The sequence below is a fragment of the Xiphophorus couchianus genome, chromosome 14 (assembly GCF_001444195.1).
Source record: "Xiphophorus couchianus chromosome 14, X_couchianus-1.0, whole genome shotgun sequence".
In the NCBI taxonomy this organism is placed as follows: domain Eukaryota; kingdom Metazoa; phylum Chordata; class Actinopteri; order Cyprinodontiformes; family Poeciliidae; genus Xiphophorus; species Xiphophorus couchianus.
In genome coordinates, this window is record NC_040241.1 from 12,585,978 (window position 1) to 12,598,944 (window position 12,967).

The 12,967-nt window shown below is 39.1% G+C and overlaps 1 protein-coding gene across 1 annotated transcript; it reads right to left on the bottom strand.

The window, feature by feature from the left end:
- Positions 1 to 500: 500 nt before the first annotated feature.
- LOC114156795 (alpha-2 adrenergic receptor) lies at positions 501 to 5,204 on the bottom strand. Its single transcript, XM_028037294.1, has one exon. It carries the CDS (start codon positions 4,261 to 4,263, stop codon positions 2,971 to 2,973), a length of 1,293 nt encoding a protein of 430 aa, XP_027893095.1. The 5' UTR covers positions 4,264 to 5,204; the 3' UTR covers positions 501 to 2,970.
- Between the last annotated feature and the right edge of the window lie 7,763 nt (positions 5,205 to 12,967).

Here is a 12,967-nt window from a genome sequence, read left to right on the forward strand (position 1 = left end):
CTGAACTAATTCAGCATTTTTGCAGACAAAGCTATGATGTTTCTGTTGGGGATTGAAAAAGAAACCGACAACAAACCACTGTCACCCTGGACACGAACCTGACCACCATTCTTCCTTCTAAATTATTGATTTTTCCCTTGATGTTAACTATAAACGCGTCTTTATGTGCAAAACAGACGAACAGTCATGAAATATGGATCTTGACCGAAAGGACGAGATTCCAGATCGAAGCAGCTGTGGGACGACTGGCCTCAGCTCCAGCTGTAAGATGAAGAGCTGCGTCATCAGGGAACAGCTCGGTGAAGAACGCCTGTTTTCTCCCTCAGAAATGAGTACGCTGTGGTGATGTAGACATCTGATCAGGATTTCTCCTGGGCGTCTCACTTTCGGTTTGCCCAAGCCCAATATCACATCTTGTCTGGGTAAACCTTGGGAAGAAATGTAACGAGTTCTACGTGTAGATTGACTCCCTTCTATGTAAACAAGAAATAAAGTCATGCTAGCATTTTCCAAGCAATTTATTCACCATTACTGTGCATGTTTCAGTATCACACCAGGTGGCATTATGGGTTATCTATCTTTTTTTTTTTTGCACAACAGCAAACAGATGAAGCAGAATAAGGATATGCATTTTGTCAAATCCAGAAGCAGCAGAAAATAACAGAGGTAGTTTTTTATTTTCTTAAATAAAATACTTTCAAAGTAAATGTATGTTTCTTAGCAGTTTAGGGTCACTGTGAAAGTTATGACCTTGATTGCGGGTCATAAGAACATTTTCTTATATCCAAGTGAACATAATGTCAGTGCCTCTCAAAGCTAAACACAGAGCAGATTTCAGTGTCAGAGACTAACGTATTATGTTCATGTCATCATCGGTCAGAGTTATGTATCGCCGTGACAACACTCAAGGCCCCCCAGCCTGACCATTACAGTTTTAAATTATGTTTACAGCAGGAATCATGAAAAATTCAACAGTTTGACGTTGGCACCAGCAAGCCAAAGCGAGGAAACTGGATGGCAGAAGGAATACCTTTCAAATTTAAGGTTATGGTTTCTATGCACACACAAAAAAACCTGACATACTAGTCCCATTATCCAATTTTTGGTGGTTAAAATGCCAGCCCAGTGTGGCGTCTCACACAAGAACTGGATTAGTGAAATGGCCCAGCAGTTTTTCAAGTGTGCAAACTTAGGTTTCATCATTTAATTTGAATTATTTTAATAAAGAGGAACAATCAGGGCTTGGTTACGCTTCCAAAATGACAACCAAGTTTCATTTTTAAGAAAGAGTCAACAAGAAAGAGCTGAAGCTGTGTATATAAGTTGACATCTTCAGAACTGCCAATCAGGTCAATGTAAACATGAATTCAGTTTCAGAATTAAAACTGAACTTTAATATTACTAAGGTTTTGAAAGTATGAGGATTTTGAAAGCAGGTTCTGTTGAAAAGTTATCTATCGACTACCTTCAAGTAGATGTCTCTCCTGTTGTCTTTATTTGGCATAAATACAGAATAATTAGTCCTGGAAGCTAAAGCGAAGCTAGTTAAAGCCAAAGTCCTGCAACGTTTAGACGTATCTTTGCTCCCACACCTGGACAAAATGAGGCCTGGAGTTAAAGATGGCTGTCCTAGACCAAAGTTTTGCCATCTTTAATTAACATCAATCTCAGAAACATTAAATAAATTCTCACAAGCTGCATTTTGTTGACTCTTGAGCCGTCATGCTTTCATTGGATTTTATTTATGCTCACGACGACAAATATCTACATATAAGGTTGGAGCCGCCAATGATCTCCTTGAACAAAATACACTGTGAAAAAATAAAGTGCAACGGTGTGACTTTAAAGTGCAGCAGTGTAAAAATTAGAAATATTTACAAATCTTTACTTTTATATCTCATTTTACATGTAAGTAATTATTTGCTCTGCTGTAAGTAACTGCGCTGCAGCACTCATAGGTCGCTGTGACATTTTTGAGATTGTGGTCGTTTTAAAACTCTCAGCTGCTTCAACCTGATTATCTAGATTTAAAATAACTGAAGGCTGAAGGAGAATTGTTCAATGCAGGTAAGATATTGTCTGCTAATAACGTCTTCAGAGAACCTCCCATCAAAAATGTGAGATTAGTCCTTTAAACTTTTTCCATTTATGGAGATATTATTATCTGCTGTCTTGAGAAGGTTTTAGATTTATTTCTTTTTAGCTTTGTCATATATTAGAAAAAATAACGTGATGGAAAGGCTGTTTCAACCAGCATTTCTTAGCTCATTACACATCATTTACTGGTCAAAAAGTGAAGCTTAACATTAGGGACTGACCCCACTTGTTACTTAACAACAAAATCCAACACCTCTGTAATGAAAAACTGACAAATTTTTCCTCAGATTGACCAAATTGTATAACATATGGGAATCTGGTTAAGTCTGAGGTCCATTTCCAAACATAAAAGCTAAAACAAAACAACCTGTTGCTTTTATTTTTCTTGCAACATGCTTGACCACTGGTTATACCTCATTTATCAGACACTAAGTTATAAACTACACTTCCCAAAATGTCAAGCTGTTCTTTAAAGTGTCACTATCTTAATGAAGATACTCACTTTGTGCTTCCTTCATGCATTAAAGCTTTGAATAAAACTGGGCAAAATGGGAAACTCCAAAACAAAAGCACAAACTGAAAATGGCTTGTGGCTTGTATCTACTTATTTTACCTTTCAGCCTCCACATAATGTTATCTTTTGTGGATATAGAGGTTTTTAAAAATACCCCTTTACAGCATTACAGCTCAGACATAAAGGATGGCTCCACTCAATAATCAGATCAGGAAGTTCTGTAAGAGGCATAGTGATAAAATATACAGCATGTCGCTCCTGCAGCTGGTTCAGGGTATGCACTTCCATGAAAGACGCAATACTGGACAATGAGATTTAACAAAGAGCAAAACACAATCCATCAAGTTTTCCTTTCAGGCCTAGAAGGACTTCTTCCACGACTTGCAGAGGATTTTCTGAAAGGCACGCCTGAAGTCCCGGTTGAAGATGGTGTAAATGGCTGGGTTGAGGGAGCTGTTGCAGTAACCGATCCAGAAGAAGAACTTGAAAAGCGGGAGGGGGATCTTACACGAGTCTCCACAAATCCCGTACAGGCTGTAGCTGAAGAAAAAGGGGAACCAGCACACCACAAACACCCCCATGACCACAGCCAGGACGAACGTAAACCTCTTCTCTCGCGCCTGGGAGACCTTTTTCCTGGCGAACGAGCTCCGGCGACACTTCCTCCTGGAGACGAAGAGGTCCACGGATTTGTTGCTAACCCCGGAGATGCGAATTGGGAGAGAGCTTTTCTTCTGGCCACTCACAGGGGCTCTCTGGGAGTCCCGCTGCTGCGGTTTGTGACCTTTGCCCTCAGAGGAGGAGCTCTCCTCCATGTCGGCCTCCTCAGTCTGCGGACCCATGGTGACTGTGCGTTGGCTAGGTGTGGGAGGGCACTGGCAGTGACGGTTCTCCCCCTCCCCATGGAAAGGCGAAGACGGCTTGCTCAGTCCATTCTCAGTTTGTGTGACACCATCCGGTCTGGGGTTCTTCCCCGACACACTCCTGGTTCTGGTTTTGGCCACCTGGTATATTCTGATGTACACCAGGATCATTATCAAGCAGGGCGCAAAGAAGGAGGCAGTGCTGGAGGAGAGGATGTACCAAGTGTCATCATTCAGCTCACACTGAGGCTGAGAGCCGACCTCCTTGTTGCTGTCGATAGACATGAGAGGAGGGGATGAGATGAAGGCAGAGATCAGCCACACGATCAGGATGATGCACTTGATGCGCTTTGGAGTCCGCTTCAGGTTGTACTCAACAGCCTGCGTAACGGACCAGTACCGGTCCAGGCTGATTGCGCACAGGTGCACGATGGAGGAGGTGCAGAACAGCACGTCCAAAGCCAGATAGATGCCGCACCAGACTTTCCCGAAATACCAGTAACCCATGAGTTCATTGGCCAGAGAGAAGGGCATCACCAGAGTGGCGACCAGGATGTCCGCGGTGGCCAGGGACACCAGGAACAGGTTCTGGGGGGCTTTCAGCGCCCTGCTCGTTAACACGGCGATGACCACCAAAATATTCCCAACTACTGTGAAAAGAATCAGGAAACTTACGAGAGCGGCGATGCCGGCTATCGCGGCCAGAGAATAGCCGCTGTCCGGGCTCCAGGAGGAATTCAGCTGGACCACCGTGAACGCGTCCATCCCGCTGGCGTTCTGCGACTCCATGCTGGGTGAATATTGGGATAAATTCACCGTCCAGCTCCTCTAGCAACACGGGAGTCCATCAATAACGCACGGCTCCGATGCAGGTTTACCAAATCTGACGAGACAGGCGCGCACCAGTAGACCCCCGGTTAGGGTGCAGTGTGCAGCTTTGACTGTCCGCTTCGTCGGAGGACAACGCATGTTGAGAGAACATGTCTGCTGCATGTTGGAGTATGCGTGCCATGCCTTCTCCGGCTTGTGAGGCGCTGAGCAGCGTCCAGCCGTAGCTCTGCCTCTTGCAGCACGGTGCGCTCTCGCTCCCAATAATGGCCCATGTGTTCTCATAAAAAAAAAAACCTCAGGCGCTGCCCCTCCCTCCGCACATTGATTTCCCGTTTGTGACACGAAATACACGCTAAATTTCCCTCAAATTGCACATTTTAACTTTCAAAAAATGTCCAAAATGGTACATGCACTGTACATTTCCCAAATAACAACTGTCAAGACAGCCACACTCTAAACAAATCTCCCCTTTTTCTTACAACAAACATCACTTCAGTGGAGGTCAGTGTTGCAGCGCTCAACATCAAGTATTTCCCCTCTGACCGCCGATCTCGCAAAGTCAGCTGAAGTAAGACTTTGAAACATGTGAGACAGAATCTTACTCAGGCCGAGATAAGGACCGGAGTCCTGGAGCTTTTCGCGAGCCAGCTGTTTTTTAGGAAGGGAGGAGATGATGGGAGACCATCACTCTGAGAGAGACTCGCGGCGCCGCTGCGTAAAAACCCAAGAGCAGGAAGACAGATCAGCCCCCATTGCGCACATTCACATGGATCAGATGGATGCACCGCGCTCACACGGTGGCGCGCCTGCTTGTTTTTTAAATGCGGTGAAATGGTTTGGAGGATGTGCAGCATCTGTTTTATAGCCGGCAGGCTGAAGATCCCGGCTGTCATCAGCATCTGTTCTAGTCGATCATCGGGTTGAGATTTATTTATTTGTTTACTTACTCTTGCATTCTTTTTTTCATTATTGTGTTATTTTTGATTTATATATTTTTACATCCACTTGTACTTTTTGATGTATTTATTGAATTATTTATTCTTTCGACTCTTTCTTCTGGACATTCGTCATTCGTCAAATTTTTGTATTAATATGCACTTTACAATAACATTTTATTTTGCTTATTTAGTTGATTCTTTGTCATTTGTGAAAAAAATCCTTTTCAAGTCAATATCATAGTTTGTAAATATTTATTTATATCTTAAATTGGTACCATCAGCTAGCAAACTTACAAACAATATTTCCTGACAATCCCATTTATTTTAGATTTAGCTCAAATCGAAAAATAAAACTCAAAAATTTTATGGAGAAATATTTTTCAGTCATTAATAGAAAGCTACCCAATGAGAGAGCGTTCTTCTAAGAGTGAGTTTTAGTCATTGCTATAAGGTAAAAAAAAAAAAAAGTCATGTCTTCTCTGCTGATGTTTTAGTCATCCTACTGTGGAGATGAGATGACCATGGAAGAAAAAGCGGATTTTGCATTTTAAACCATTTCTGTGTTCATTCGGCCAAATGTTTTGCATCATTGCCCTGCTAAAAGACCGAATGAAGACATATGTTCAGTTTTTAATAGAGGCTCAGAGAAGTTTATCTAAAATGTCCTCGCATTTCAAGAAGTTTATGATGCCATGGGCATCATTAGCAAGGTTTCCCAAGCTTTTGGAAGAGGAAGAAGCCCACAAAATTGATCCTCCAGTAAAGAGTTAACGATTTTTTACACATCTTATGGTGGTAACATTTATATGGGTCTTGTTGTGGCCCAGAGAAATATTTCAGTTTAAGTCATTTTAAAGGAATTATTGGAGATGTCAATAATTGTGCCACAATTGACTTGAACTATTATTTTTGTAGCATGGGATTCCTCCCCCAATCCATGCTAGGGTTGCCAAGAAGTGTATGATATAAAAACAGACTCTGTCAAAGTATTTATTGTAAAGTTCCTTCATCTCAGTAATTCAGCTCACCAAGTGAAACACACCATATAGATTAATTACACACAGACTGATATTTTAAAGCCTTTATTTCTGTTAATTATGGTTATTTTCCGCTTACAGACAATGAAAACACGACACTTGCGATTAGAATATTATGAAAGACAAATAATTAAGCACATCAGTAATGTAGAAATGTGGGCTTAGTTAAAAGTACTTTAATACCTACTTCAGACACGACTGTATATTTCTTAAAAATAGGTTAATGCTTCCCAAGTAGGTTGGGTCTCATGTCACAAACATTTCTCTCTCTACTTTCATTGTTTTCCAAGTGATCTTCAGCAGAGCTACTGTGTTGCTCTGTTTTCTTTTTTTTTTGAAGCTGTGCCTTTTGTTTTGCATTGTTGTGCACCTCCTGAATAACAATAAACCAATAAAAGTTTCAAAATGTTTTCAGTTCCACTGGTTTCCGATTGTTACAGTCCATATTGAGCTCATCTCTCCTTGTTGATTGTTACCAGAGGGTGTAATAGCGCCGATACCTTTTTCTCTCCATGCACACAATCCATCTGACTGTAAGAAGTTTAACCTCTAATGATGCTTTTATGGACTTTTGTTTTTCTTGATCACTATTAACTTCTCTTTTTTGGGGATCACCGGATGCTCTTTGTGTCTTTCAGAATAAACGCTAAGACTCACTGCGGAAAAACGTGCTGACTCAAACCTGACTGAAAATGCATGTAGAAAGCTCAGATGATGCATGGATGCATGATGCGCGCCTGTCTCGTCAGATTCCTTTGAGGAATGATGTTTTTGTTGTAGATATGCAGGAGAAGTAGATTATTCTATGCAGGAAGAAGGTTTTCCCTGCTGTTTGAGGCCCATAATGTCATTTTGATTCTACTTTTCCCATAAGATTTTTTTTTTTACTTCATGCAAAATAAGGAGTGTGAGTTAGGAAGTTTTTATTGGTTTGCCAGCTTTATTGCACAACAATACAATCTCACAGAAACTCTGCCTCTTTATTTGAACTCCCTATCCACCACTGCTCCATGTTAAGACCTCCTTTTTTCTTTAACTTTTTCAAAAATGGCTCTTGAGGTTTAAAGAGGACTTGAGCGCAGAGACAAACTCTGATAAAATGAGAATTTTAATAAGGAAAAAGCAAGAGGACTTGCAGAACACAAGGGAGACGGGGATAGTTAAAGGAGAAGCTGGCAATAAAACCGAGCCAGAAACTAAGAGGCTTAAATACAGTGTGATTGTTGAGAGAGTCAGGCGGTTGATAACAAAGAGGAAGTAGAGAAGAGAGATGGGGAACAGGTAGACTGAGGAAAGATGAATAATTAACACAAGGAGCTGAACAATACTATAAGAAACAGCAAGAAAGAATCCCACTGATCGAATACAACTAAACCCAATTGTGCAAAGAGCAGAACACGAGAATAAATACAGAAACTGAAATGCAAAGGATTGAACCAATATAGAGGGATCTTAATGAATACAGGGACCTGAACAGGACGTGGCTAAACCTTTTAAGAAACAACACAAACAAATAGAAGCCAAACCCAAACATCCAAGAGTCATAACACTTTACTATGTCGGTATTAATGAGATCTAGATCTCAATGGGGTTTACCTGATTAAATAAAGGAATAAAAAAAAAAATTTTTTTTAAATTATGTTTTTTTTAAAAAAAAACTTCTGCGTTGGTTGCACACCAAAATGTTTCACCATCGACTAGTCCGACGACCAATTTATATATTATAATATTTAAATATTTAGTCAAAATGAAGCTTTGGCGACATGGGTTACATTCTTTATGATCCTCATTGATTCTTACCTGGAAACTCTCCCTGTAATGTTTTTCTTTTCTTTTTTTTAACCCATTTTCTTTCTTATTGTTGAATAATCAGTTTTGACTGAAGTTGTGATTTTCTGATTCAGTTTTTTTATTTATACTTGTTGAGATTGAAGTGTCCTCTTCTTATTTCTTAGAAGGATTAATGATTTATTTTTTTATTTTCACCATGTGCTGTTAAACACGTCTGTTTAATATTTTGCAAACAAGGAAAATGAAGGAAATTTTCAAGCCTGCTCTGAACATTTTTCCCCCCTGACTCCTGAAACAAGGAAGCTAATTAAATGATGCCAAAGACACAATTTAATCTACATGAAGTTGATATGACTAAAATCATCCGCTTCTGTCATGAAGAAGCGTTAACAATGGCTTCCTGCTCTCAAAACGTAATCCTTTCCAGATGAGTGGCTGATGAATTATGTTCTTCTAATGGATCTTATGCTGTTTTGTCTAATGTGTGACCCTCAACCTGTTTTTGTCTCGCGAGGTTAACTGCCTTCATTTGAGTACAGAGGGCAATAAAGTTTAAAATGACAAAGTTTAAAATGCAAATCAGGATTGTGAGCAGTCCCATTCAGCGGCCATGTCCCACATATTTATGAAATAGTCAAAAGGAAAAGAAACCATGCCTGTATGCCCAATTTGGTTTTATGTAAAGATAAAAATCCATCCATGTTTCATGGTTGAATATGAACTGATAACATGATCCAAGGGATTGACACTGACCTGACACTGGAGCTCATCTAATGTGGATTATGTTTCCTGTTTCTGTTCTGATTGCATCGCTATTCCAAACAGCCACACAATGTCGAGTCGTTTTCTTTTCAGCTTTCAGGAACAGATGTTGGGCCGACTGTCGGAGCTTTCATATTCGGAGAGCTTGTCTGAAAAGCATCTGTGTTACACCAGCAGTCACTTCAAAATTCCCCTTTTAATGCTGAGCTCAGAGTCGGCTCTGCCAACAAAACAGAGGCCGACGCCGCTTCACAAAATCGTTCCCGCATTCAAAGTTCTCTTGCGCCGAGTGTTACTGTCAGTATCTGAACAAAATGACAAACATGAGCTACACATTTCTACAATATGACGTATTCTTGAGTTGTCTGAATAGGCAGCATAAACAAAATTGATTATCTGATATATTTGACAGGCAATGTCTTCTTTGATTATAATAATACCTCCTACCCCAGATATGTTTGCATACAAGTTTGCACTTTCTTTTCAAACATACTAAATATAGATTCAAAAGCAGCAGAATCTGGTTGTGGTTTAATAAATTGCGTTACGAATGGCAAGCTGGTAAATTTGCTTATTTTCCTCCCAGAAAGCAGTCTCTGAGCTTTCTGATGATCAGGACACGTTTGCAAACAGGCAGATATGCTAAAGTTCGCACCAGGAAAGCCTTTTAAAGATCAAACCCTGAGTCTTGTGCAAAGAGTTTATTTCGCATTTAAAACCTAAAAGAGCAAGCAACAGGATGTGAATTGTTTACTTTTATTTCCTTAAGCAACGACACATATAAAATCTCTACAATCCAAGTTATAAACAAGATTTTTACTCATTCAGGTCTTGTGCTGAATGCGGTTAGAAAAGGGCATCAATAGTTTGGAGCTGACTGTGAGAACAGTTCACGGTACTCTTGTAATGAACTCAGTCACATTGATCAATGACTATAATATGCAAGCAGCCTGCTGGCAGCATTTGCAACTGCAAAGTAATGAGATGTACATTGTCTCATTAAAGGGTATAAAGTTTTGCATTGCCAATAGATAAATGTTTAATGACAAATACTGTAGATGATCCAGAATGGCATTGATGCTTTCATCTTAGTGCCATGATGCTTATAGGGAGAGTTTTTGTCTTCATTAAAATGCTTATTGGTTGAAGTTGCAAAAACTTCAGTCTTCATGCTGAAATTGAAGACATTTTCTACAGTTTGGTCCTTTGTTGGAATTTTGAGCTTTATTTCACAAAATACTTTAAACACCATTCAATTTTCTCAGCTCGGATGTTTTTTTTTATGAGTGACTGAATCCCTGACATATGAACACATAACTTCTTATGCCTGTTGTTGGCGTACTGTAGCTGCTACTCTGCTTATAGCCAGAGAGTCAAGAGGTTGCTATTATTGGGGTTAGCTATAAAAAAAACAAGCTTTAATTTTATATGCAAGCTTTGCAAATGCATATGATTTTGTCGCTCTAACAAATCTGGGTTTTGGACTTAATAGAGATTTCACTGGTGCAACTTCCTGTTTATTTAAATCACCTAATTGGTGATAGAAGTTACCTAGCAACAACTTATCGAGTACCTTGCCCAGCAGCAGCAGTTTATAAAAATGATTGGGATGTTGTGAAAGGAGAAAACAATGCATAAAAACCAAAAGTTATGTCACTAGTTTGGCTGTATTTCAGATCATTAAAACAAACAAAAAAACAAATCAATAATCATCAACATCGACTGATGAGAAACGCTAATATTGTGATAGATTTTTCAGTCTTATCATCCTGCCCAACCAATCAGCTTCAAGCTCTGACTGAATGGACCTACTGCTGCCTCTCTATCATCTCTAACAAGCTCACCCGATACGCTCCGACTCATCAAGCAGTTTTGGTCCACACAGATGTTGCTCACTAGATTTGTTTTGCTTTTGTGTTAGCTAACGGTGTTAGCTCTAGCTAATACAGTAAACAGTAGATCACAAGCCAATCACGTTTGTTTGTTTCATCAAATATCTTGTGTACAGCAGCACATAAAAAAGCTTTGGGGCACCGCTATAACCGTACCGCTCACTGGTTTAGCAGAATTGTGCCAACACTTAAGAAAACATATCAGAACCCTTCATCATAAGGGTTCTGATAAGGCACCAAAATGTTTATCATAAGGAACCAAAATCTTCAGGGTATTACTACAACAGAAGTCATTTTCACACATTTTCTTAGATTTATAAACTCAGGTTTTAAATTATAACTGTAAGTTACAGCTTGTTTTTTTTTTTTTGTGTGTAACATATTTCCACAGAGAAATAACCTCAGGCAGTGGACCAGCGTGTCACAGAGAACCAAACCTTTGCTGGACTGTGTGTCAGTTTCTTGCTTTGCAATGATTGTTTCCTTTCTATTTATTCAGTCAGCAATGCATGAGAAATCTGAATAGGTTCCCCATATGCACATCAGTTAATAGCTGCCCTCCACTTTGTCTTTGTTCTGAAGTCAAGCAGTTTAAGCATTTTAACATTCATCAGGTTGAGGGCTGATGAATGTATTCATGTTTTTTTTTTCCATATTTCAATTGGTTGTTTGCTCTTTTCATACAAAGACATTAGACCAGATGTGATAATTAATTTATGATGAATGTTCACTAATGCTATCAAACAAAATTAACGCGTATGTTTTTGAAGGTTGAGTCAGAAGCAACACACTGATACAAGAACTTAAGGATTCCTCAGACGGCAGCATTTTCTGTATCATTTGCTCTATTTTGCAGGATGTTATAGAAATGAAGATTAGTTGTTGAATTTTCTAGTTGAGAGAATAAGGAGATAAAATTATATAAATTTGTTAGAACTTTCAGGGAAAATATCTGCTCTGCTGAGGTGTCCTTGACTGACAACTCACAAACCTTTCAGAAAGAAAGAATTCAGAATAGATCTTTTATTTATTGTTCCTTTCAGGACATCATGTTTAATTTCGCAGAATAAAAATCAAGTGAAGTTCTTGTTAAATGGTTGTTATTGATACAGAAAAAGATTAGACAAAAATACATTGATCGATTTGATTTGTTTTGTATTGTCCTATACAAAAAAAAAAAATGCATCTGTGCAAACATTTGTGAATATTTTTGATTTTTTTAGATTCTGTTTTTTGGTTAATAGATACCAACAACAAAAGTAGACAATTTTGAGGAACCAAATGGGCATGTGATGTTTTTACAGTTTATGCCAGTTCATAAATCAGAGCTTTGATAAACCCAATGTAAACTAGCAGAGGAAGCTAACGCATAGCTGAAAAGCTGTGTGAAAAAGAAACCACTATGTTCAGCCCTCCTGAAGTTGATGCATTACAGTCACAAAACGAAAACATGAAACGAAAATAAATAACTAATTAAATGATTTGCATCAGATTCTTGAAAATAACCTTCTTACATCTATTTCTGATTGTATTTTTTGTCTTTTTAGCTTTACTGGTGGCAGCTAGCTAAACAGCTAGCATGAGTACAGCTGAGATGGTGAGGAGCAGTGCAGCAAAAGCTGCTATGGTTACCATCAGGAAGGGAAAAAAATGAGTTTCTGGTACTTGCAGAAAGGTGTGAATATTATCTGGATACTATTTTAAGAGGCCAACAAAGAGATAGCTCTATGCTGGTATAGAGCTAACGTAGGCACACACACAAAGCCTGGTGAAAAGCAGCTGCCTCATATGTCAATAACTATCTTAAATAATAAAATAAAAGTGTCAACGACTATCTGAAGGGGAAGAGGAGAGCAGAGCGAAGGTCTACCTCATCATATCTTCCTACCAGTCATTTTGTTCTCATGTCCTTGTGCTGTATGAAACAGGTTTTTCTCTGTGTGAATGCAGATCTGTGAAAGTGTTCTTGTCCTCTTCCCCACAACAATTAAAACACACACTATTATATTTTCTTGGCTGGGGTCTGGGACCCAGAATGGCTTTGAATCTTGCATAATTTCCAGAACAACAGAAAAAATTTAAATACTCGCTTCAACCTCTGGAGTATTTTTCTAGATGACATCACTGATCTAGGATTTATTTTTTTTGTTGCATGCTAGCAATTGTTGTTACTGCTTAGCAGTGAAGCTGAAAAGCAGCATGTTTTCTCTTAGCACTCAGTAAATAAGACATAAAATAATAA

Bases quoted from the DNA above. Each gene is read 5' to 3' on its own strand.
- LOC114156795 (XM_028037294.1), bottom strand. From the start codon at position 4,263: ATGGAGTCGCAGAACGCCAGCGGGATGGACGCGTTCACGGTGGTCCAG.